The 27644-nt window shown below is 46.3% G+C and overlaps 1 protein-coding gene across 1 annotated transcript in view; it reads left to right on the top strand.

Annotated features, from left to right (window-relative positions):
* AGBL1 (ATP/GTP binding protein like 1) overlaps positions 1-27644 on the top strand; it is a 1046841-nt gene that overhangs the window by 170884 nt on the left and 848313 nt on the right. Inside the window, exons 8-9 of the mRNA XM_030192481.1 lie at positions 648-804; positions 8267-8334. Of these exons, the coding sequence (XP_030048341.1) occupies positions 648-804; positions 8267-8334 (225 nt within the window). The remainder of the gene's footprint in view (positions 1-647; positions 805-8266; positions 8335-27644) is intronic.

Below are 27644 nucleotides of genomic sequence, written 5' to 3'. Positions count from 1 at the left end.
AGAGAATGTGGTAAAGGCGGTTAGCTTAGCGGAGTTTAAAAAAGGTTTGGACGGCTTCCTAAAGGAAAAGTCCATAGACCGTTATTAAATGGACTTGGGGAAAATCCACAATTTCTGGGATAAGCAGTATAAAATGTTTTGTACTTTTTTGGGATCTTGCCAGGTATTTGTGACCTGGATTGGCCACTGTTGGAAACAGGATTCTGGGCTTGATGGACCTTTTTTCTGCCCCAGTATGGCAATGCTTATGTACCTATGTTACGTACTTATGGCTGCATGTTACTGACACCTGACGTCATTATTTTCTACAGGAAAATTATAGTGTAGTGCAAATGAAAAAAGGAAAAAAAAAAGAGACCTGTAAATAAATAAGGCAAAAAAAGGGTAAAATGTTTGCTGTTTGATAGTCAATGGAAGTAACACAGTAACATAGTAATGATGGGTTTTAAAGACCAATGGATTCATTCAGTCTGCTCTACACTGCTAAGGGTATGTCTTCTTGCTAGCTTTGGAAGCCTGGCCATGCCTGGATGACAGCCAGATATTGAAGGAGTCTTTGAACAATAATAGAGTGGAAATGTGTGTCAGATTTAACTACTATCTATGTGCAGGCTTTAGTACCTATTTTTTTCCTCACCTTTCTCTAGGACTATCTGTGCAGCAAAACCACAGAATCCTTATTGAATGCAGTGACACAGGTTCTGAGGAAATGCCATCCCAAATGCTCTCTTCCCTTGAGAAATATAAACAGTTCATACTGCTTCTCTGCTCCTGGGATCTCTGTTTCTGAACCCGTTTCTGCAGGTACGTCTAGAAGCATGGATAACTCATTTACACTTAAATACAGACTGGTCAATATTCAAAGCGATTCAACCAGCCAGAAATGGCCAGGGCCACCGAGAGACTGGGCCTGGCCCGGGACAAGGCCGCCCCCGGGCCCCCCCACCCAAGGTCACCGGCCCCCCCTTCACCCACCACCAGGCCCTCTCTCCACCCCCGGGCCCTCTGCACTGACCTTAAGCGCCTCACCTTCGGAAGCGCAGCAAGCAGCGCAGGGGTGTAGCTACGGGTGGGCCTGGATGGGCCCAGGCCCACTCAGTTTCGTCTCAGGCCCATCCTCACCTTCTCCCACCCCCGCCGTAGCGCTGCCGCCTCTCCTGCACTTCGCGGTGTCTGTCTCCCACCCTCACGGCAGCGCTTTCAATTTGCTATCAGCGCTGCCTGCCTGACAGCTGACAGACGCGACGCGATGTCCTCCTGCTCCGGGGCCTTCCCTCTGCCGCGTTGATTCAACTTCCTGTTTACGCAGGGTGGATTGCATGCGGCAGAGGGAAGGTCCCGGAGCAGGACGTCGTCGCGCCGCGTCTGTCAGCTGTCAGGCAGGCAGCGCCGATAGAGTGCTGCCGCGGCAGTGGGAGACGGAGACCATGAAGTGCAGGAGACAAGTCACCGCCAGGGTGGGAGAAGGTGAGTGGAGGCAGCGTCGATAACTTTAAAGGTGCTGTGCGCTGCGTGTGTGTGTGTGGAGGGGGGGGGGGTTGGGGTTGTAGTGCCCACCCATCCAACCCGCTGGCCCACCCAAAAATTGTCTTCTGGCTACGCCACTGAAGCAGCGGCAGACCACTCCTTCATTCTGTGTCCCGCCCTTGCGGAAGTTACGTCAGGCGAGGGTGGGACATGGAAGGAAGGAGTGGTCTGCCGCTGCTTGCTGCGCTTTCGAAGGTGAGGAGCTTAAATTCAATGCTAGGGAGCGACGGAGGACGGGCGGGCCGGACTGTGGCAGCAGCGCCGGGCTCCCCACCCCTGGAGGTCCAGGCCCAGGGAATTTTGTCCCCTCTCTGTCCCCCCCTCTCGGTAGACCTGGAAATGGCCACTGTCCAGTTAAATCGCTTGGTTGGGGCTATCTGCTAATTTGAAGTGACACTGAAAATTAGCGGTTAGCACCTAAGTGAAAACTGCCTATTTTGGGAGTGTACTGGGGGGTGGAGTCAACACTTGGCTGGTTAAGTGCCGATATTCAGCACTTAACCAGCCAGGGTAATCGCATAAATGGGACCACATAAAACACAGTCTTAGCTTTATGCAGCGACCCACGGCCGGTTAACTGCTGTATATCGACGTAACTGGCTATGGGGCGCATTTTCAAAGCACTTAGACTTCCAAAGTTACATGAAACTTTGTAAGTCTAACCCCCTGATATTCAGCTGCCAGCGATCAGCGTTTTTTAAAACGCTCATTGTCACCGGCTACATTCCCCCCCCCCCCCCCCCGATATTCAGTGCCTGGCCATGTCAGGGCACTGGGGGATACTTTTGGGTGGCCTGGCCACCCAGAGCTTATGTGAGTCTGGCTGATATTTAGCTGGGGCTGCCCTGGCTGTATATCGGGCCAGGACCCATATAACCTTTCTTTTGTTTTCTTTTTTGTAAAAAAACAAAACAAATAAACAAGCCCTGATCCCTGTCGACCCCCCCCCCCCCACCACCACCACCAATGTCCCCTCTTTTCCTCCACCTCCCTCCAGCCATATCAAGATCCCCCGGAAGAGACCTCCGCCCTTCCAGCCGTACAGGTAGGCCTTCCCCAGGCCTACTTGTATCCCTGGTGGTCCAGAGGGATTGTTTTGGGAAGGACCACAGCCTCCTCGCTCCTGCCCCTTGAGGTGCATCTCTAAAATGGCTTCCATGACCTCTCACGGCAGCTCACAGTACTACATGCAGTACTGTGAGCTGCCACAAGAGGTCACTGCACCAATTTTAGAGAGGCACTGCAAGGGAGAGGAGCCAGGGGGCTGCGCTTCTGCCCCCACCAATCCTGCTGGACCACCAGGGATGTAGGTAAGTCTGGGGGTTTACCTTCATGGCTGGGGGCAGAGGGTCTTGCAGGTGGGGTCTTGATATGAGCTGGTGAGAGGGGGAGGGAAAGAGGGGACATTGTTGGGGGGGTTGGGAGGGGGCTTGGGCACCTTTTTCTAAGAAAAAAAAAGTTATGCGGGAGCCGACCCGATATTCAGAGCCAATGCTCGCATACCTAAGCAGCTTTATTTAGGACTGCTCTTGAACTGTCCTAAATAAGGTCACTTAAGTACGCGGGTGCTGGCACTGAATACTGCCAGCACTTGCATAACCTGGGGTTTCTTCTCAGTGCCACCCCCAGCGCCACCCCTGACATGCCTACTTTTTGTTACTGGACATTCAAAGGCCAAATCCCAGACGTGGCACACGGCATTGAATATCTGGGAATAACACCAGCAGCGGTGAGCAAAATGCTCACCATTGCTGGCTAAATATTGACCCTATTATTTTCATTTGTGCTTGGATGAATGTTGATAGTAGGGTGGTAGTATTTGTAATGGGACTCGAAGGCAATGCTCATTCCTAATTAGCATCTTGTTAAAACTAAAAACATTGAGGTCAGTATTCAAAACATGCATGAGATCATCAGCCACATAGGAGCTTTAAAAACAGTTTCTGAGGACTGAACATATAACTTTGGATGTGCAAATTATTTCCTCAAAATTATGTGTCCAAAAAGAAGGTAGGATCTGGAATGTTTGGGGGCAGTACCACTTAGACATACACCCTATAATTCTTTTGTGCTTCTTATAATCAACGGTGTCTGTAAAAAAAAGGGACCCAAACATTTTCTCCAAATAACCCCCCAAAACGTCCGATTGCATCAGAAACTTCTGCATGAAATTAGAGGCATTTCTGAGACCTTTATTTTTCAACATTCAACAGGATAGAGCTCCGACGCACAGGGCCGGTCTTAGGCAGAGGCGACCAAGGCAGCCGCATAGGGCCCCGCGCCTAAGGGGGTCCCGCTCTGCCTCCGCTCCAACCTCCACTCGCCTCGGACGACCGTCCGCATCATTCATGATGATCCCGCGGCTCGGCCACTCCACTTCTGGGGAGGGGAGGTTTCATGATAGCATTGTGCTTATTATTTCAATCAGTTTTTTTGTACAAGTTTAGCTTCATTTGTCTTTATTTGAAATTTCATAAATAAAAAAAATTTCTAAAAATGGAATAATCTTATCAATGGGGTGGAGCTAGGGTGGGGGCGGAGCCAGGGCAGGGCTAGGATGGGGCCCCACCAAATTGGTCTGCACAGGGCCCCGCACTTGCTAAGACCGGCCCCGCCGACGCATCAAACTCGCAAAACATTTGCGCCTCTTAATTAATGAAACCTGAATTCTGTGAGCTATCATCTCAGTGGTGTCCAAGACTTCGTGAATATGTCAAGGTTGAAGGAGGTCACTTTGAACACAAATTATGAATTAACTAAGAAAAAAAATCATTATACTAATCTATTTTCAAAGGTCATACTAACCCCCTGTCAGGTTCTCAGGTTCAGAGCCCACGACAGCGGCTAATCCAGGCCAAGGGCACCTGGCAAGCTTCCTGACAGGTTCTCAGGTTCAGAGCCCGCGGGGCCGGGCTCTGGAGCAAACGTGAGCCCTTGGGCTGCTACCGAGGAGCGACAGCAGCAGGCAAAACCCACCAACCAACACTGGGTAAGCACACCAGCAGGGACTGCAGGCACTGCCCAGCGAACCGGAACACCTGGACTGGAATCCCCCGGACTGGAGGACACAGGACTGGAACACTGGACTGCAATCCCTCGGACTGGAACACACACCGGACCGGAACACACTGGACTGGAGCACACCAGACTGGAACACACACCGGACCGGAACACACTGGACTGGTCCCCCGGACTGGAGGACACAGGACTGGAACATGGGACTGGAGCACACTGGACTGGTCCACACAGCTTCACCTGCACTTAGCTACTAAGCCCCCCAGAAGTTGAGCTCCTGGGTTCGAGTAGCCGACAGGACTTACTGGATACCGGATGACATAGGGACCAGGACTGGAAACAGAAGTGCTCCTAAACCTAAACTGATCTACTTGCTCCCAAGCCCTAAACCAGCAGGAGTGTTCCTAACAGTAAACTGACAAAAGGACTTTCTAAGCCCTATACTAAACAGGAGCTCCTAAGCCCTGCTCAAGAAAGGGACTTCCTAAGCCCTAAACTAACAGAGCAGGGTACTAAATACAAAGCTAACACAGGTGCTACTAAGCACCAAGCTACAAGCAGAGCTTTACACTAATAAGCTAAACACAAAACTAAACCAGCTACCTAAGCACTGCTCTAGCAAGCTAGATACAACTAACAAGGTGCTTCCTAAGCACTACTCTGGCAAGCAACCAGAAGAGCTCCTAGCACTAAAAGGGAAGACAGGGGAGCCACAAGGAGGGAAGCTAACACATAAGCCAAAAGTGCTTCTAAAGCACCAAACACCAACAGCAAAGACTGCAATGCTCCCAATAGCACAAACACCAGAAGTACTTCTAACAGCAAACTCTGCAGTGTTCCTAACAACACCAAACCCTGAAGTACTTCTATCAACAACAGAGCTTCCAAAGCCCTACACACAGCAATGCTTCCAAAACCAAGAGGGAAAAGCAGGGAAACCATAAGGGAAAAACAGGAAAGCTAACCACACAGTCACCAGTGCACACTGCACTCATACTAACCTGGACCTTAGCAAAAGCAAGCAGGGAAACTAGACACAACGTCAGAAGTGCACACTGCACCACCCTACCTACAGCAAACACCACTGTTGCAAAGGCCCTGAAGGCAGGGTTGCCAGGTGGAAAATATTTTTCCAGCCTAAAGGAGCCCAAAATCCAGCCCAAAACCCGCCCAAACTCAAACCCCGCCCCTGACACCCCCGCCCCCGCGTCATCACCCCGCCCCCGCCGTCATCAACCCCGCCCCCGCCGTCATCGGCCCCGCCTTCCCCGTCACTAACCCCGCCTCCCACGTCTCTAACCCCGCCTCCCACGTCACTAACCCCGCCTCCCACGTCACTAACCCCGCCTCCCACGTCACTAACCCCGCCCACCGCGGCCGAAAAAGGCACCTAAAAAAACCGCCCGAAGCACAAAAACCAGCCCAAAAAACCGCAACCCGCCGCGGGCAAAAATTTCCCGCGGCGGGTCGCGGAAAACCGCCCAATTGGGCGGTAAAACCGCCCACCTGGCAACACTGCCTGAAGGAAACAACACCACTTCCTTATCAAGGCCCTCCCTGATGATGTCACACTCCCTAGACCTAGGCAAAAGCACACTGACCCAGAGAGGCCCAACCCACACTAATGCAAAACCGTGAAACACTTGAAGCCAGTACACCCAAAGAGAGTTAGAGCAACTCAGGCAACACACACACAGGTGCAGTAGTAAAGTAAAACAATTAACCCCATGCTGCTGGAAGCTGCCAGCACAGAGAGACAGAGCCAGCTCAGAAAGGACAGAGAAAAGAAACAGAAGCCAGCTAAGAAGCTGACCCCCAGGAAAGAGGTAAGTTTGAGAGGGGTTCAGACCCCAATCATAACACCCCCTCTGTTTACAAAGTCATGCGGCATTACCGACACAGCCCATTCAAAGTGAATGGGCTGTGTCGGCAGTACTGCACTGCCAGCTGCTAGCGTGGCTTTGTAAACAGGGGCCTAAATGTTTAAATAATTGCAAAGTATTTTGAAACAATGTAAGGAGTCACTTTTGTTTCCTGACATGGTGTAGCCTAGTGGTTAGTGCAGTGGACTTTGCTCCTGGGGAACTGAGTTCAATTCCCACTGCAGCTCCTTGTGACTCTGGGCAAGTCACTTAACCCTCCATTGCCCCTGGTACAAATTAAGTACCTGAATATATGTAAACTACTTTGAATGTAGTTGCAAAAACCTCATAAAGGTGGTATTTCAAGTCCCGGTTCCCTTTCCCTAAATTGAGTTGCAAAACGTGAATAAAAAACTACTACTACTTTTCACTTCTATAGTGCTACTAGACATACGCAGCGCTGTACACTTGTACATGAACAGACAGTCTCTGCTCAACAGAGCTTACAATCTAATTAGGACAGACAAACAGGACAAATAAGAGAAGGAACTTACTAAGGTGGGGATGATAAAATAAGGGTACTGAACAAGTGAGTAATGGTTAGGAGTTAAAAGCAGCATCAAAAAGTTGGGCTTTGTGCCTAGATTTGAAGACGGCCAGAGATGGAGCTTGACGTACCGGCTCAGACATCCCAGGAGAGCAACGGGGCACCGTACAGGGCACTTTTGTACACTTCAAAAAAATGCTCCCAAGTACACATCTCACCTTTGTTGCCTTATCTTGTCCCCCGAGCCCTCCTAAATCCACTGCACACCACTACAATAGCCCTTAAGGGTGAAGGGGGCACCTGTATGTGGGTACAGTAGGGTTTTGGTGACTTTGGGAGGGGTCAGAATTTCCACCACAAGTGTGATAGGTAGAGGGAGATAGAGAACCAAGTCTCCCCACTTCAGAGACCTGCATGCTGCTCTAATAGATCTGACTCACATCTGAGGCTGTCAGATGTCATTTTTACTCACATTATGAGGGGTGGGTAAGGCCTTAGAGGGACCCTTACGGCCCTTCATTATCGAAGGCCAATGCCTTCCTGAGGCAGAAGCTGAAGGATCCTCAATAGAAAGCACTGCCAATGCCTCAAAGATTAACATGTTCAGCTTTTCCTTGCAAAATACATACATACATACATACATACATAGTAACATAGTAGATGACGGCAGTAAAAGACCTGCACGGCCCATCCAGTCTGCCCAACAAGATAAACTCATATGTGCTACTTTTTGTGTATACCCTACCTTGATTTGTACCTGTCCTCTTCAGGGCACAGACCGTATAACTCTGCCCAGCCCTATCCCCGCCTCCCAACCACCAGCCCCGCCTCTGGCTCTGGCACAGACCGTATAAGTCTGCCCAGCACTATCCCTGCCTCCCAACCACCAGCCCTGGCACAGACCGTATAAGTCTGCCCAAATGGCCTAAGCAAAGTGTTTCTATGTAAAATATGAACAAATGGAGGACTATTACATGCCGGGGCTTTATAAGAATCAGATATATGGGAAAGATACAGTACTGGAAATTATATAGTTTTTTAACGTCTTGGGTTAGTGTTTCCCACTAACTGTGAAAAGAATGAACCTGACTTTTAAGCTAAGGTATGTTGGGTGTGCTTTCGATGTCTCCTGCCAGAACATTTCTCAGTGCTGGTATTGTACTAAAGAGAGCTTCCTTCTAGACTGCAAAAGGGTTAACATACAAAACAACACACTTGGAATTTTGTGCCTAAGAGAATTGGGATTATTTCTATGTCTTTCTAGCAAATCTTTCTGATCTCTGATGGCATCTCTGGATACTTCCTTTCCTGTTAGATACTCCCGATGATGAAGATGAGTTGGAAGAAGATGTGGAGAGTGAAGATATGGAAAACAAGGATGATGTACGTATGAACCCAATTGACAAACAGCTGGGTTCACTGCTAGAGAGACATAGATGTAGCTGCACAGTACGTTTTGCAATTACTTAACAGAGACCACATCTTATGTGACAGTCATGGCAGGAAATTTAACAGGAGTCACTTGCCTCCCGATGCCTAAGTAATTAACAAAACTCATCAGGAAGTCTTCTATCTGTATTTTAGCAAATTGTACTGCATGGACTGTGAATGCGCTGGCCCAATGCCCCCTTTCTCCCTCTCTCCTGCACCTATTCCCCTTCCCTCAATCAACAATTGGAAAGGGACAGTATTTTACAATTGTTCTGGAATTTGTTGCCTGACATTAACTCTTAATGCAGCAGACAATGCAGAGCAGTCAACACAATTACAATTGATGTAGCTCATTGTATTGTATATTATCATCTGTGCATTAACACACATCAGACAGAAATGCCACACACTTGACTCTAGAGGGAAACTTCTGGGGACTTCAGCAACTGCTGCAACCAATCAGTGGCGTACCAAGGGGGGTGGGTGCAGTCCGCCCCGGGTGCACGCCGCTGGGGGGGGGGGAGGTGCTGCATGCCTGTCCGCTACGTTCATTCTGTGCTCCCTCTGCCCCGGAACAGGTTACTTCCTGTTCCGGGGCAGGGGGAGCATGGAAACAAACGAAGCGGACAGGCATGCGGCACCCCCCCCCAGCGGCTTGCACCCGAGGGGGTTCTTTCACCGGGGGGGGGGGGGGGGGGGGGTCGTGCTGCACCCGGGGGGCGGGGCACATCGGCGATTCGCCCCGGGTGTCAGTCCCCCTAGGAACGCCACTGCAACCAATACAGCAGAGTCCTAGCCACATAACCTCCACAAATGGTGGACTGCATGCTTGCAGCCCGGGTGTAGAAGCCCAGCTTAAACCTCTGCTCCACCTTCTTCTCATGCATCTCAGGGATCCTCAGAAGCTTAGCCAAGATTGGGTGACAGAGCCGGTGCTGGGAGGCGGGGCTGGTGGTTGGGAGGTGGGGCTAGTGCTGGGCAAGACTTCTATGGTCTGTGCCCTGAAAATGGCAGATACAAATCAAGGAAAGGTATACACAAAAAGTAGCACATGTGAGTTTAGGTTGTTGGGCAGACTGGATGGACCGTGCAGGTCTTTTTCTGTTGTCATCTACTATGTTACTATGTTATGTAAGAGCAGAGCCCCCTTGTACCATTATGGTGATCTTTCTGATGAGGACATCCATCTTGGTGTAATTCTAGCATCTGTCCATTTCATCAAGGGTGAAGAGATACAGCCTATCCAGCTTAGTTTGGATGCAAGGTGAGATATCAGGGGTAGAAAGGTAGATTTGGGAGTCATCAGCATAGAGATGGTAGAAAAAGCCATGGGATGAGATTAATGAACCAAGGGAAGAAGTGTAGATAGAAAAGAGGAGGGGACCAAGAACACAACCCTGCGGTACGCCTACAGGCAGAGGGATAGAAGTAGAAGAGGATCCACCAGAGTGAACACTAAAGGTGTGGAGGGAGAGGTAGGAAGAGAACCAGGAAAGGACAGAGCCCTGGAATCCAAGTGAGGACAGGGTATCGAGAAGTATGCTGTGATCGACAGTGTCAAAAGCAGCGGAAAGATCAAGAAGAATGAGGATGGAATATTGACCTCTGGATTTAGCCAGTAATAGGTCATTGGAGACTTTAGTAAGCGCAGTTTCGGTTGAGTGGAGAGGGCGAAAACCAGATTGTAGTGGGTCAAGAATAGCATGTGAGGAGAGAAAATCAAGGCAGCGGCGGTGAACAGCACGCTCAAGTAATTTGGAGAGAAAAGGAAGGAGGGAGATGGGTCGGTAATTAGAGGGACAAGTAGGGTCGAGTGAAGGCTTCTTAAGGAGAGGTGTGACCACAGCATGTTTAAAGGCAGCAGGGACAGTCGCAGTGGAAAGTGAGAGGTTGAGAATGTGACAGATAAAAGGAATAAGAGCAGGAGAGATGGCAATAAGAAGGTGGGTGGGAATGGGATCAGAGGAACAGGTGGTACATTTTGAGGAAGAAAGGAGAAGTGTAGTTTCCTCTATAGTAACTTCAGGAAAGGAGGAAAAAGAATGAGGGGAACGGACTAGTGGAGGGAGAGGTGGCGAGGTAGAGAATTCAAGGTTTATCTTTTGAACCTTGTCGTGAAAGAATTCAGCAAGGGTCTGAGGAGATAATGAAGGGGGAGTTGGGGGAGGGGGCACCTTGAGGAGAGAGTTCAATGTGGTGAAGAGAAGTTGAGGGTTAGAGCCAAGAGAGTTAGTCAGTTGGATATAATAATCCTGTTTGGCGCGTAAAAGAGCAGATTGGAAGGAGGTCAGCATGAACTTAAAGTGTAAGAAATCAGCAAGGGCCCGAGATTTCTGCCAGAGGCGTTCGGCGGAGCGGGTACAGGAACGTAGGTAGCGGATATTAGAAGTCAGCCAAGGTTGGGGTTTTCTACGCCTTGGGCGGGCCATCAAAGGTGCAAGAGTGTCTAAGGCAAAGGATAGAATATTGTTGTAAGAAGAAACAGCCTCATTGACAGACGTGGATGGTGCCACAGTAGAGAGGAGGTTTGAAACATGGGAGGATAGAGATAAAGGGTCAATATCATGAAGATTCCTAGATAAATTAGATAAGATAGGATGGGACTGGGAGGGAGAAGATTTAAGTGTGAAAGTTATAAGATGGTGATCAGAGAGGGGAAGATCAGAGGTGTAGGATGTGTGTTCTCGTATGTGGAGAGAACCTTTTTTCCGCTATTTTAGGGATAGGTTTAATTTGTAATGGTTGGTCCATGGTGTTTCTGTCCATTTAGTTTCTGTTATTATGAGGTTCTGGTCCATGGACAGTTTATATGAGATGAGGTTGAGTGTGTGTGCCCTTTCGCATGGGTTGATTGCATGTGTGGCCATTCAAGATCACATAGATGAAGTCCTTGCATTCTCGTGCATTGGTAGAGTTTGGGTCTTCTAGGTGAAGGTTAATGTCTCCTAGTACTAGTACATTGGAGTTGGATATGCAAGTATTTGAGATGAAGTCCATGAAGTTTGACTGGCTTTCATTCCAGTTGCCTGGTGGTCTGTAGAACAGGACACAATTTAGGTGGTCGAGCAGGGTTTTGTGTTAGATTCTAATCAAGGCTATTTTGAGTTGGGTTGCTATGGATTCGCATGTGGTTTCGATGGTTAAATGGGATTGGTATATAAGCGCTATGCCTCCACCTCTCTTTTCCTTTCTGGTCCAGTGAGTGATTTTATATCCTGGAGGGCATAGGTTTAGGATGATTGGGTCCTCTAGATTTTGGAACCAGGTTTCAGTGATGAAGAGTAGATCAAGTTTTGCTGATATGATCCAGTCTGTTACTGTTGTTGTTTTGTTTACTATGTGCACGCTTAGGGTCAGATTCTATATATGGTGCCTGAAAAATCCGTGTGGAATAAATTTCCGCCTAAGCGTATTCCATAAGCAGCGCCTAGATTTAGGCGTGGTATACAGAATGTGCCTAGTTGATATCTCAGTACCTAGAACTACTCGCATCCATTTACACCAAAGAAAACATGAGGTAAATACTGGCATATAGATTTAGGTGCAGAGGGGCATATTCTATAACAGTGCACATACATTTTGGAACACCCGCAAAATGCCCATTTCCCTGTCCATAACCATGCACATTTTTGGCTCCACACATTAGAATTTAGGCACTGAATATGTTTAGTGAGTTATGGGCGTAAATTCTAATTATTGCCAATTAGTGCTTGTTATTACTTGTTAAGTGCAATACCACTTGTATTTCTCTATCCGGAAATGGCGATCGCCATTACGGTATAATGTAAGCCACATTGAGCCTGCAAATTGGTGGGAAAATGTGGGATACAATTGCAACAAATAAATAAATAAATAAGTGCTGTTAAAAAACACTGATTGGCTTGTTAAGCCAATTAAGTTTACACGCTTTGCTATAGAATCCGCTTGCTTTTCGGCATGGAACGCTAAGCGTGATATATAGAATCCAGCAGTTATATAATTGCGCCTAGGAAACTTGTGCATGTGATTGCTAAATTAACCCTGCATTTATGAGTGCAATGCATGCGTAGGTGCAGCTGCTCTCTATTGTACAATTACCCTTAAAGGGCTTGATTTTATGTATCGTGCCACAAAAATCAGCGCTGAGAAAAGCGCTATTCTATAAGCTGCTCTTAAAGTTAAGCACAGTTTATAGCATAGCGCTTATGCCCAGGGATAGCCATTTGCACCAACTGAAACGTGATGCGAACGTACGCGCCTGCATGAGGTGCATATCCTCATTATTCTGTAACAACACGTGTTCATTTTAGGAATGTCCTCGTGGCTCTGTCATTTCTGTGTCCCCTTTTTCAGATCAAGGGGAAATTTTAGGCACGTAAATGCTAATTAAATCTAATTAGTGCCAACCATTGCTTGGTAACGCTCTTTGAGCAGGGACTGTCTTTGTTCTATGTTTGTGCAGCGCTGCATACGCCTTGTAGCGCTATAGAAATGCTAAATAGTAGTAGTAGTAGTAGTAGGTAAGAAGCCAATTGGCACCAATTAGCTTGTTATTCATTAAATTGCATGCTCAAATTTGTACAGTCAATTTTTAGCAACTTTTATAGAATTAGGGGGGGTATATGTCAAGAAAAAAACTGGCAGGCGGTCCGCTAGAAGGAATAAAATAACGGAAGTGAACACAGTCGGAAGGAGAAAAGGACTTGATTATTGCTGAATTTCAAATGTGCACAGCATAAAACTTGGGAAGCAAAGCAGAGTTCACTACATACGCTTATAATACATAATAAGAGCCCTCAAACCCAGTCCTCGAGGTCCAGAACCCTGCCTGGTTTTCAGGATTTCCACAATGAATATGTATACGATCTATTTGCATTCACTGCTTCCATTGCATGCAAATAGACCTCATTGTGGAAATCCTGAAAATCAGGATGGGTTGTGGACCTCGAGGACTGGATTTAAGGACTCCTGGTGTTTACCATTCACTTCACCTTTTGGTGAATGGTACACACCATAAGCATATGTAATCAGCCCTGCGTTGGGTCCTTTTGACGTGTCTGCTTCCACAGTTTTATTCCTTTGTGTCGAGCCATAGTGTTAACTATTAACATGTACTAATCCCTTAGGGGCCCTTTTTCAAAGGCACGTAAGAGCCAATGAACATGCAGCGTGTGTCAAATTGGCATTACCACATAGGTAGCTCATGTGCCTGGCAGTAATTACAAGTTTGGCATGCGTCAAAAACGCGTGGTAGAATTTAATTTTCTATTTTTCTACCCTGGGATGTTCCTGGCAGTAATTGGCAGTTGGCATGTACTGGACGGTTACCGCACGGGTAACGCGTGAGCCCTTACTGCTAAGTCAATGGGTGGCATTAAGGGTTCAGGCCTTAAATAGACACGTACTGGTTTTAATTTTGCCGCAAGTAAATTTCCGGGACCCCCAAAAAGCCCTTTTTCCAGACACGGTGGAGAAATGGTCCAGCACGTGTCCAAAACACACACCCACACTACCGCAGGCCACGTTTTGGCGTGCCTTTGTAAAATGGCCCCCTATGTTAATTGTTTAATCCACTTTAGTAAAAGGGTCCCTGTGTGTTCTATGTGGAATAACGTTTGATGTTATACTACTGCTACTACTACTTATCACTTCTATAGCGCTACAAGGCATACGCAGCACTGTACATCATACATGAAAAAGACAGTCCCTGCTCAAAGAGCTCACAATCTAAATAGGACAGACAAACAGACAGAACAACTAAGAGGTAAGGGAATTAAAGAGAGGTGGGGATAAAAGGGTAAAGGGCAAGTGAGTAGTGGTTAGGAGTCAAAAGCAGCGTTAAAGAGGTGGGCTTTTAGCCTGGATTTGAAAACGGCCAAAGACGGGGCTAGACATACAAGCTCGGGAAGTCTATTCCAGGCGTGAGGTGCAGCGAGATAAAAGGAACGGAGTCTGGAATTAGCAGTAGAGGAGAAGGGGACAGACAAGAGAGATTTATCCAGAGAACGGAGTACCCGAGGGGGGGGGGGCGTAGGGAGAGACAAGAGTGGAGAGGTACTTGGGAGCGGTAGAGTGAATGCACTTATAGATCAGTAAAAGCCAAACTTCTTTTTGCCGCAGTTTGGCAATGCACATTGGGCAACTGCATTAACTTCTGAATGATTTTAATAATGCTGGCATGCAGCGGCCATATATCATTGCCACTTTTTTTCTCCCCTCTCCAGGCCCAGTCAGATGACTCATTGCTTGACATTGTTTGCCACATACCTCTCTGTACCTGATTGGGGGGGGGGGGGGGGGGCACACATTATGCAGAAATGCACTTAAGTCTGAATGTTTTCAAAAGCAGTCTGCACCCATTGTACTGCTGGCAGGAACACAAGTGAGCAAAAGATGGATTATCAAAGAGGGACAAAAGCAATTAATCCGCAAACCATTACATCAACAAAATTGTATATATTATGAGGAAGTGGCAGTGGGATAACAGTTGCTCTGAACATTTGGAGAGTGCTGTGCTGGAGATGAAACAACTTTGATTTGAAACAGAAAGCTTATGCTTTACTGGGGCACTTGACAAAGTACCTCATGAAAGGCTCCAGAGGAAATTTGAGAGTCATGGGATAGGAGGTAGTGTTCTATTGTGGATTAAAAACTGGTTAAAAGATATAAAACAGGGAGTAGGGTTAAATGGTCAGTATTCTCAATGGAGAAGGGTAGTTAGTGGGGTTCCCCAGGGGTCTGTGCTGGGATCGCTGCTTTTTAACATATTTATAAATGACATAGAGATGGGAGTAACTAGTGAGGTGATTAAATTTGCTGATGACACAAAGTTATTCAAAGTCGTTAAATCGCGGGAGGATTGTGAAAAATTACAAGAGGACCTTACGAGACTGGGAGACTGGGTGTCTAAATGGCAGATGACATTTAATGTGAGCAAGTGCAAAGTGATGCATGTTGGAAAGAGAAACCCGAATTATAGTTACGTCATACAAGGTTCCACGTTAGGAGTCATGGACCAAGAAAGGGATCTAGGTGTCGTCATTGATGATACGTTGAAACCTTCTGCTCAGTGTGCTGCTGCGGCTAAGAAAGCAAATAGAATGTTAGGTATTATTAGGAAAGGAATGGAAAACAAAAATGAGGATGTTATAATGCTTCATGGTGCGACCGCACCTCGAATATTGTGTTCAATTCTGGTCGCTGCATCTCAAAAAAGATATAGTGGAATTAGAAAAGGTGCAGAGAAGGATGACGGAAATGATAAAGGGGATGGGACGACTTCCCTATGAGGAAAGGCTAAAGCGGCTAGGGCTCTTCAGCTTGGAGAAAAGGCGTCTGTTTACGTTTTACAAAAATACTAGGACTAGGGGGCATGCAATGAAGCAACAATGTAGTAAATTTGAAATAAATCAGAGAAAATGTTTCTTCACTCAACGTGTAATTAAACTCTGGAATTCGTTGCCAGAGAATGTGGTAAAGGCGGTTAGCTTAGCGGAGTTTTAAAAAGATTTGGACGGCTTCCTAAAGGAAAAGTCCATAGACCATTATTAAATGGACTTGAGGAAAATCCACAATTTCTGGGATAAGCAGTATAAAATGTTTTGTACTTTTTGGGATCTTGCCAGGTGACCTGGATTGGCCACTGTTGGAAACAGGATGCTGGGCTTGATGGACCTTTGGTCTTTCCCAGTATGGCAATATTTATGCACTTATGGCTATTTTTAAAGCTATTTCCATAGGTAACACAGTGCTTAACCCACAGAAATGGGCTTTTTGGAGCATTCAGTCCATATAGGGAAAGGTCTAGGAAATTGGCCCTAACATTTACCCACTGATTACACTTGTACATGACTAGAATAACGGCATATATGGATATATATGTGCACACATATATGTAAATGCCAAAATGCTGCCTGAGCTATCCTGTAAAAATGCACACATCTTGCATAGCGTGTAATTTACATGTCTGCATACACATAGCTGGTCTGGGTGGAGCATGGGGTGGACTCATACTTATTTACATAACTTATAGAATATTAGAAATACAGGTAAAAGAATATACAAGTCAGAATTTATAGTAACATAGTAGATGACGGCAGAAAAAGACCTGCACGGTCCATCTAGACGTTTACTAGTTTAGAATAAGCTCTGCCAACTAGACCCTGTTCTAAAATACAGGTAGAAATTCACTTGTAGGTGGCCAGAAGGATACAGGTGTAAATGCAGGCAGGGAATTATGAGTAGTGGGAAGATCCATTTTAGAAAAATAAATGGGGGGAAACATGAACTTAACATATAGTTGTGTTTGCACCTACCGAACCATTTTGGTAAGCCTTACAGAGGTGGCAAATGACAATAAGGGGTCCTTCCATAATTCACCTCCTCCAATCCCTCTGATTTCTGCCAATCCTTGACGCATAAGCTCCCAAGCCCCTTGATATGATCCCTCTCAGAGCCTCTGAAAGTCCTTCCCAAATGTGTCCAACTAACCGCTCTCCCACCCCAACCCCCCAGGATCACAGTGGAACGAGATGGGAGCAGTCCTCCTCCTCCTCCTCCTCTCCCTCCCAGATCTGCACTGGGTGCCCTAGCGGAAGTCTCACGGTCTTACCACCAGTGGCGTAGCCACAGGTGGGCTTGGGTGGGCCGGGGCCCACCCACTTAGGGCTCAGGCCCATCCAACAGTAGCACTTGGTAAATGAAAATGCTGCACTCCACAATACTGGAACCTTCGCATGCTCAGTTTTCAGTGCATGCCTGCTGCAGACTACCAAGATGGAGACTAGAGAGAAGCATTTTCCCCACCATCTGAGATATTTTTTTGGTGTGGGGGTGGGGGAGAGAACATTTCGTGCCCACCCACTTCTTGCCTAGGCCCACCCAAAATCTGCTGTCTGGCTACGCCCCTGCTTACCACTAGAGGGCAGCCTTCCATAATGACGATGGGAAGAGGGAGACTGTTTTGGAGAGTGTTGGACCTTAGAGTGTGTCTTCCTGTGCTTTGTCTTTCACTTTCTTGTGTGCAAGCAGGTTGGAACAGTGCTCTCCTGCATTAATGTCACTTGTTTGGTCAGAGAGAATTGGGTTGGTGTGCCCACTGGAGCCTTGGCAGCTGTGTGTATTTTAAGGAACATGCTTTGGGAGCTGATGAGTGTCTGGGCAGTGTAGGCATGGAGGAGTGGTACATTAAGGGTCTTGGGCTCCTGAATGTGTGCCTTCCAGTGGAGCTGAAACTGCGTATGGTTGGGTGGGCAGAAATCTGGCGACATGGTGTCCTTTCAGTGTTTCCACTGAGGGAACGGAGCTGAGTCTGAGGAGGAAGGTGCTGCTGCGGCTATGAGGAAAAGAGCTCCCCACAAGTTGCCAAGCGCTGCCTGCAGTTTTTCCCACACAGCTCTGGGGTTTTCCTTACTGTAGTACTTGGTACTGTAGGTTATACAAAGACTTAATTGCTTTGATAAGTGGAGAAATGTACTACACATTTTTCACCAAGCCATAATGAATTTTAATCAATATTTACTCAAAATGGATTACAGCGCTGCTCAATGTGCTGCATAGTCAAAAAAAATCTAATCAATTTTGATATTTTAAATCAACTTCTGGATGTATTACTGATATCTGTTGACTGTCAACATACTGAAATTAACTTTTATATGTTAATAGCTTCAGAGCATATTGATTGAAAGGTATATTTGAGCTGGAATTAGGCTCTGTAGAAAACAAGAAGGAACAGGAGGTGGTTAGTTCGTCGTAAGCTGCTAGGTCTGAAAACAAAAGATGTTGACTGACTGTGCAGTGATAAGGTGAAATGATAAAATGATCTTTGACTGCCATTGTTTCAAGATATTAAGTCACCCAATATGAAGGGAATATAAGGGCCCTTTTACTAAGCTGCAGTAAAAAGTGAGCTGTGGGTTTTTTTTATTTTTGTTACATTTGTACCCCGTGCTTTCCCACTCATGGCAGGATCAATGTGGGGCTTACATGGGGCAATGGAGGGTTAAGTGACTTGCCCAGAGTCAAAAGGAGCTGCCTGTGCCTGAAGTGGGAATCAAACTCAGTTCCCCAGGACCAAAGTCCACCACCCTAACCACTAGGCCACTCCTCCACTGTTGTCACTATTTGAGATTCTACATGGAATGTTGCTATTCCACTAGCAACATTCCATGTAGAAGTCGGCCCTGGCAGATCACCAATGTGGCCGCGCAGGCTTCTACATGGAATGTTGCTAGTGAAATAGCAACATTCCATGTGGAATCTCCAATAGTAGTAACAGAATCTCAATAGTAGCAACAGTCCATGTAGAATCTCCAATAGTATCTATATTATTTTTGTTACATTTGTACCCCACGCTTTCCCACTCATGGCAGGCTCAATGCGGCTTACACAGGGCAATGGAGGGTTAAGTGACTTGCCCAGAGTCAAAAGGAGCTGCCTGTGCCTGAAGTGGGAATCAAACTCAGTTCCCCAGGACCAAAGTCCACCACCCTAACCACTAAGGCACTCCTCCACTCACATGTGCTGGGCCATTCTGTACTGTGGCTGGGAAAAAAGGCATTTTTAAAAATTGGGCAGTAAATGTCTGTGGACTAAAATTAAAAGTAGCCTGAGTCCTTACCGCCACCCATTGGCCTAGCCATAAGGGCTCATGCGCTACTCAAGCAGTAATCATGCAGCACATGCCTATGTGGCCACGCTGCCGATTACCACCGGGAACATAAGAGTAGCATAGCCATAACATAAGAGTAGCCATACTGGGTCAGACCAATGGTCCATCTAGCCCAGAATTTTGTTTTACAATCAGTGGCCAAGCCAGGTCACAAGTACCTGGCAGAAACCCAAATCATGGCAACACTCCATACTACAAATCCCAGGGGAAGCAGTTGCTTCCCATGTGTGTCTCAATAGCAGACTATGGACTTTTCCTCCAGGGATTTGTCCAAACCTTTTTTAAACAAAGATATACTAACCGCTGTTACCACATCCTCCGGCAAAGAGTTCCAGAACTTAACTATTCGTTGAGTGAAAAAATATTTCCTCCTTTGCTTTAAAAGTATTTCCAAGTAACTTCCTTGAGTGTCCCCTAGTCTTTACTTTTGGAACGAGTAAAAAATCTACCCAGGATTTTGTAGACCTCAATCATATTTCCCCTCATCCGTCTCTTTTCCAGGCCGAAGAGCTCTAACCTCCTTAGCCTTTGCTCACGTGAGAGGAGTTCCATCCCCTTTATCATTTTGGTCACTCTTCTTTGAACCTTTTCTAATTCCACAATATCTTTTTTGAGATACGGCGACCAGAATGGAATGCAATACTCAAGGTGCAAACGCACCATGGAGCAATACAAAAGCATTATAGTAGTTTTGGTCTTATTCACCATCCCTTTCTTAATAATTCCTAGCATCCTGTTTGCTTTTTTGGCTGCTGCCACACACTGAGCAGAAGATTTCAGCGTATTCTCTATGACACCCAGATCTTTTTCTTGAGCTCTGACCCCTAAGGTGGACCCTAGCATCAGTTAACTATGATTCGGATTATTCTTTCCAATGCGCATCACCTTGCATTTGTCCACATTAAATTTCATCTGCCATTTGGATGCCCAGTCTTCCAATTTCCTAAGGTGTTCCTGCAACATTTCACAGTCCATACATGTTTTAACAACCTTGAATAGTTGTGTATCACCTCACTTGTCATTCCGATTTCCATATCATTTATAAATATGTTAAATAGCACTGGTCCCAGTACAGATCCTTGCAGCACTCCACTGTTCACCCTCCTCCATTGGGAGGAATGACCATTTAATGCTACCCTCTGTGTTCTGTCCAATAACCAACTCCTAATCCACACCAGAGCCTTGCCTCCTATCCCAATTTTCTCAAGAGTCTCTCATGAGGAACGTTATCAAAAGCTTTCTGAAAATCTAGATACACTACATCAACAGGCTCACCTTTATCCACATGTTTATTCACGCCTTCAAGGAAATGAAGCAAATTGGTGAGGCAAGACTTCCCTTGGCTGAACCCATTCTGACTCTGTCCCATTAAATCATGTTTGTCTGCGTGTTCTGTAATTTTATTTTTTAAAATAGATTCCACTATTTTGCCCAGCACCGACATCAGGCTTACTGGTCTATAATTTCTCGGATCACCCCTAATACCCTTTTTAAAACTTGGCGTCACATTGGCCACCCTCCAATCTTCAGGTACTATGGACGATTTTAATGACAGGTTACATATTACTAACAGCAGGTCATCAATTTCATGCTTGAGTTCTTTGAGTACCTTTGGATGTATGCCATCCGGTCCAGGTGATTTACTGATCCTTAATTTGTCAATTTGGCTCAGTACATCTTCCAGGTTCACCGAGATTTCTTTCAGTTCCTCCGCATCATCACCCTGGAAAACTATTTCTGGTACAGGCAGATCTCTTACATCTTTTTCCATAAACACCGAAGCAAAGAATTCATTCAGTTTCTACACTATGGCCTTGTCCTCCCTGAGCGCCCCTTGTGCTCCTTTGTAATCTAACAGTCCCACAGATTCCCTCACAGGCTTTCTGCTTCTGATGTACCTGAAAAAGTTGTTGCTGTGAGTTTTAGCCTCTGCGGCAAGGTTCTCTTCATATTCTTTTTTAGCCTTCTTTACTAATGCTTTGCATCTGACTTGCCAGTGCTTATGTTGCTTCTTATTTTATTCATTTAGGCCCTTTTTCCATTCTTTGAAGGACAATCCCGCGGTAGAAAATAGATAATTATTTTCTACCGCAACTTTGGAATTACAGCCAGGCGCCCATGCTACCCTGGTGGTAGTGCTAACTTGGCACACACTACCTGCACGTTAGCCTTACCGCAGCTTAGGAAAAAGGGCCTCTTAATCAACAGTGCTTAAACTTAGGCGCAGAAAAATTCAGCACTAAGTGCTATTCTATAAAGGGTGCGTGCCTTATATAACTTCTCTACTATAATAAAAAGCACCTCCGACGTTCTGAAGCTGACTCCGTGGCTTCACTGAAGGGTTCGTAAGGTTCGTCAGATTCGTCAGTCTGTCACCATCTCTCTCGGTCCCGCCCTCGCATCAAAATGTGATGACGTAGAGGGTGGCGGACCTATCAGAGGCGCGAGGGTGGGGCCGAGAGAGATGGTGACAGACTGATGAATCTGACGAACCATTCACTTCAGTGAAGCCACGAGTCAGCTTCACAACGTTGCAGGTGCGTTTTATTACACTATGCAGCTCCCTAATTTTGCAGTTAAACATCGCAGGATGGCTGGAGGAGGGGGAGAGAGAGGGGGCAACGACCCTGGAACTGGGAGGGAGAGAGGGGGGGCAACAACCCTGGAACTGGGTGTGGGGGGGGCGGACCCTGGAACTTGGGGGGGGGGCAGACCTGGAACTTGGAGGGGGGGGGGGCGGCCGGACCCAGGAGCTGGGAGGGAGGGGGCGGGGCCACCCTGGAACTGGGAGGGAGGGGGGCCCCTGGCACACACTCTCATTCTCTCACACACACACACACACTCTCGCACCCAGTCTCACTCTCTCTGTCACACACACTCACACATTCACTCTCTATCACACACTCACTCTCACACACACTCTGTAAAACACACACACTCCGAGGAAAACCTTGCTAGCACCCGTTTCATTTGTGACAGAAACGGGCCTTTTTTTCTAGTATGTTATAATTTATTCTATTACTCAGGAACCTCTATGCAATACCATATTGTATTCTACTTTACCATGTATGCGCCTTAATGCAATACCATTTGTAATTCTTTACCCGGTAATGGCGCTCACCATTACGGCATAATGTAAGCCACATTGTGCCTGCAAATTGGTGGGAAAATGTGGGATACAAATACAAACAATAAATAAATAAATAAATAGCATTTGTATCCCACATTTTCCCACCTCTTTGCGGGCTCAGTGTGGCTTACAATAAGATATGAATAATGAGAATACAGTTGTTACAAATTGGTTATGGGTTACATTGTACAAGTTATGCGAGATAATCGAATTATCATTAGGAATATCACAATGGGACATCAACAGGGAGAGTTTGGGAGGAGACAATGGGAAGCTTAAGGGCAGTGTTAAGACACATAGGCACATGGTGTACATATTCCTGTAAGTATATGTATGAGTAATGTGGAATTAGGGGGGATGAGAGATCATAAGTGGATGTGTGATGCATTTATGTAAGTGAGTGTGGGCTCTATGTGTTTTGGTTTTTTCCGTAAATTGTCTCAAATAGATGGGTCTTCAGTAATCTGCGGAAAGATGCTTGTTCGTGGATCGCTCTTAAGTTGCATGGCAGTGAGTTCCAACATTGCGTGCTCGTGTGAGAAAGGTTGACGCGTGTAGCGTCTTGTATTTCACGCCCTTGAAAGTAGGGAAATGGAGGTTGAGGTATGTTCGGGAAGATCTCCTAGCATTTCTGGGTGGTAGGTCAATCAACTCGGACATGTAGGCTGGGGCTTCGCCGTGAATGATCTTGTGGACTAGTGTGCATACCTTAAAGGTGATGCGTTCCTTCAGCGGAAGCCAGTGTAGTTTCTCTCGTAGTGGTGTTGCCCTTTCATATTTTGGTTTACCGAAGATGAGTCTGGCTGCTGTGTTCTGGGCTGTTTGAAGTTTCCTCAGTGTTTGCTCTTTGCAGCCTGCGTATAATGAGTTGCAGTAATCCAGATGGCTGAGGACGAGGGATTGCACTAGGTTACGAAAGACGAATCTTGGGAAGAGTGGTCTTATCCTTTTCAGTTTCCACATGCAGTAGAACATCTTCTTAGTTGTGTTGTTTGCGTGGGTTTCAAGTGTTATGTGGCGGTCGATAGTGACTCCAAGGATTATAAATAAATAAATACATGATATAGTAAGGTATTGTATATATGCAGATAATATAGAACTTTATTTTCCTGTTTTAGGTGACCTAGAGGATGACAGATGTTTGGTTGAGTCCTATTTTAGATCAGTGCAAATTTGGTTACGAGCCAATGGGTTGACTTTAAATGTTGCCAAGACGCAATTTTTATGGTTTCCACATTCTGGGGCATTATTCCACATTCTGGGTCCTTTTACTAGCTTTTGTCTGGATTTAGTGTTAGTACCAGTCGTTTCTTCGATCTGTAATTTGGGAGTGATTTTGGATGTTACATTGCTTTTCAAGCTCATGTGGCATCAGTAGTTCTGTGGTTTTAAAGTTATTTATTTTATTTTTGTTACATTTGTACCCCGCACTTTCCCACTCATGGCAGGCTCAATGCTGCAGGCAATAGAGGGTTAAGTGATTTGCCCAGAGTCACAAGGAGCTGCCTGTGCTGGGAATCAAACTCAGTTCCTCAGGACCAAAGTCCACCACCCTAACCACTCCTCCACTCCAAGTTGTGGTTGGTGGCCAGGATATGGAATTTTCTTTCCGAGCAGAATTTTCTCATAGTGATGCAAAGCTATGTGGGCTCGCATTTTGATTATTGTATTGCTTTGTTGTGCGGTTTACCACCTTGAAGGCTTTGCAAATAGCTCAAAATTCTGTGGCATGGTTGATTATGAAGACTAGCAGGTTTTGATCATATTTCTCGCCAATTACAGGAACTGCATTGGTTGCCAATTAAGTGGCGTATTGAGTTTAAATTGTTGATACTGGTGTTTCAAGTGTTGCATGACGTTACATCATCCTGGTCGGCAACTATGTTCTCAAAATCAGATGTTGTTGGATGCTCCCTCTGTGCATGAGGTTCGGTTGCAGATGATTCCCTCCCCCCCCCCCCCCCCCCCCCCCGGGATGCTCAGAGAACAGCTCACTGGAGGAAGGTGCCCTTACCCCACTGAAACCCTATGCCAGCTCGGAGCTGGCATTAGGATATTTGAGGTGGAGGAAAAAGCTGATCTTCAGAGGTCAGAGCTCTTCATACAGGTAATGAACGGCCCTTTCCACCAGTTACACGCTTTTGTGAGGCTTATCTAGTCATTTCTGGTTCCTGCTTTTTATCTTGTATAATTTTATTGCATGTTGGCTACTCTGCACTGCCTGTTAGCTGAAAATGCTGGGAAACTGCCAGAAATAAGGGATCGGCAACAAATCCGGAGACTTTGAGGAGCGTGAAATATTTAGAAAATTTCCAGTTGAGCAGCAAACAGCCCAAAAAGATCTGCCTCTTTTCACTTAGAAGTTGCCAACGGAGGAGTGGCCTAGTGGTTAGGGTGGTGGACTTTGGTCCTGAGGAACTGGGTTTGATTCCCACTTCAGGAACAGGCAGCTCCTTATGACTTTGGGCAAGTCACTTAACCCTCCATTGCCCCAGGTACAAATAAGTACCTGTATACAATATGTAAGCCGCATTGAGCCTGCCATGAATGGGAAAACACGGGGTACAAATGTAACAAAAATAAACAGAGAGGCCTGTTGTAAATAATACAGTTCTCTTGCCATTTGTAATCAGTACAGAAACCACCTCTTATTATGATTTTTTTTTTTAAATTACAGTTGTAGAGGTAACACCATACTTTCAAAAACAAGGTCTATGCGGATCTCGCAAATCCCAGTACAACTCCCTTCACTTTCCCACGTTCCCCCTCTCCATACCAGCGACCGGCAAGGGAGAGCTCTTCTGCACATGCACGGTGCGAGAGAGAAACCTTGTGCGCATGCCCCAGGCACAATCCTCCTTCCCCTTAACTTCCTAATGCTCAAGCTAACTGCGCACCTATAATTGAGCATTAGGGAGTTGTTTTGCCATACTGTTTTGGTGTCATTATTCTGGCGCTGTTCTGTACTGCGCCGGAGTTTTGAACATCAAGGCCTGAGTGCGCAGCTTCTACCACAAGATTAGAGGGAAAATATTCTGCAGTGATGCTGTAAGCTAATGATATGCAAATTCAACAAGTACGGAACTTGCATTCTGAATGTTAAAGTTGCAGGTACTGATCTTGTTACAGAAACAAGAAAAATGAGGCACTGAAATCCCCAAAATTTATATTAAATTCTCAACCCTTCTACTTGGCCAGAAGTTTGTGTGCAGAAGACTTGTTAACTGTGTACTTCTGCCTATGGTAATTTTTTTTTTGCATCAGCTCCCCCCTCCCCCAGACCCCCACAGTTGCAGAAGTTAGAAATTTGGGAGGTTTTTTTTTGTATAGCGGTTTCCTCCTAATTTGCAGGGGAGACTGGAGCAGGCGTTTTGGAACGGTAATTTATTAGAACTTCAGAGATTGCAAAATCTCTCTATATAAAAGGCAACACCAACGTTCTATGAAGCCTCCAGCCGGAAGTGTGAAGGGGGAGAGATATCCGGTTTCCCTATGAGTGTCTGCCCCGCCCACAAACAGTCAGTGAAGGAAAACAGCAGAGCACGAAATCAAATCCCTGGCTCTGTAACAATGAAGGACTCAGAGGGGGGAGGGGAGAGAGGGCAGAGGGCAGGGACACACACACTCCCACATGCACACAGAAGAAAACATTGCTAGCCCCCGTTTCATTTGCATCAGAAACGGGGCTTTTTTACTAGTGGTGTTATAAAACACGTGAGTATAAACATAGAGTGTATGAATACATTTAAATTTCAGAGCAGGTATAAATGTGCACATTGGTCTTTGCATGCTATTGGAGCTGGATCTGGGATCATGTTCTATAACCTATGTTGCCTGTATAGAAATAAGCTTCAAATAGGCTTCTTTATGGACTTTTACTGCCACTGGGTAAGAATTTATGTCAATCCATTGTTAATCCTGGCATCTTGTAGATTGTTCTCCACTGTGGGATAGGTGTTTGTATATGAAAGGTCTGGGAAGGTTATGTATATAGATGTGTAAGGCTGCAAGTGTTGCGAGTATGATGATCCAGAAGTCATTTTGTGCCCTTAGAAAAATCAGATCTCTTAAAACTCTTCTTGATGATAGTTAGTAACATAGTAAATGACGGCAGATAAAGACCTGAACGTTCCATCCAGTCTGCCCAACAAGATAAACTCATTTTACATGGTATGTGATACTTTATATGTATACTTGAGTTTGATTTGTCCCTGCCTTTCTCAGGGCACAGACCGTAAAAGTCTGCCCAGCACTGTTCCTGTACTAAAAGTTCTGAAGCTAACGTCGAAACCCCTTAAAATTTACACTCCAGCCCATCTACATCTATTCAGCCACGATCATTGAGCAGACCATAGAAGTCCGCCCAGCACTGGTTTTACTCTCCAATTACCGGCGTTGCCACCCAATCTCCGCTAAGATTCCATAGATCCATTCCTTCTAAACAGGATTCCTTTGTGTTTATCCCACGCATGTTTGAATTCCATTACCGTTTTCATCTCCACCACCTCCCACAGGAGGGCATTCCACGTATCTACTATCCTTTCCTTGAAAAAATACTTCCTGACATTACTCCTGATTCTACCCCCCCTGCAACCTCAATTCATGTCCTCTAGTTGTTATGATTCTGCCGGTTTGGCTGAGGGGGAGGGGGGACGTCTCTTCTGATTGGCTGCCAGGGGTTGTGCTGACGTCAGGGGATAGTACTTTAGCCTGCAGCAGAAGAGTTTCTCTGCTTTTGCGTTACTTACTTGGTGGTAACAGGAAAGCCTGATAGCTTTCTCTCAGAACGTGCTCTAGGTTCTGACAGGGATCTGTGTTGTATTGGAGTATTCTTTTCCTTCCCTCTGGGTTAGCTGCTGCTGTGTGTGTGTGCGTAGCTCTGTACTCAGGGTCAGCTGCTCGTTTGTTTAGTGGGGGCTGGGCATTGCTCAGCCTCGGGGGCTCTGGGCTGAGTGAGAGCGTTCTCCTTTGTTTGTTTGTTTTAAGGATTTCTCTTCCCAGTGTCCCGGCCTGCTGGCTCAGTGAGTTTAACCCTTTGTGTACTGTGTGTATTGTATTCCTGCCTCTGCCAGTGTGTTTGTTGGATGGGCCCCGCTCCCTCTCGGGAGGGGAAGCATTCTCTCTGATTGTTTGTTGATTTATGGCACTCTCTCTCTGCTGGCTCTACAAGCTTAACCCTTTGTGTTCTGTGTGCCTCTGTCTACAGTGGGTTTGAGGCAAAGGCTTTCTGCCTTCCTTTTGTGTCTGGTTCCTCTGGCTTCTGCCTGGGGCTCCTACCCTGGTGGGGGGGGGGGGGGTGGTTGCTGTGTTAGTTCCCCTGTCCTGCGCTAGTCCCCTGGGTGGGCGTGGCCCGCTCTACTACTACTACTCGCAGCGCTGTACAATTTAACAAAGAGAGACAGTCCCTGCTCAAAGAGCTTATAATCTAATAGACAAGTGAACGGTCGGTCCGATAGGGGCAGTCAAATTGGGTCTGGTCCTTTG

The sequence above is a fragment of the Microcaecilia unicolor genome, chromosome 1 (genome assembly GCF_901765095.1).
Source record: "Microcaecilia unicolor chromosome 1, aMicUni1.1, whole genome shotgun sequence".
NCBI classification, from domain to species: Eukaryota; Metazoa; Chordata; class Amphibia; order Gymnophiona; family Siphonopidae; genus Microcaecilia; species Microcaecilia unicolor.
This window is presented reverse-complemented; position numbering and strand designations above follow the sequence as displayed.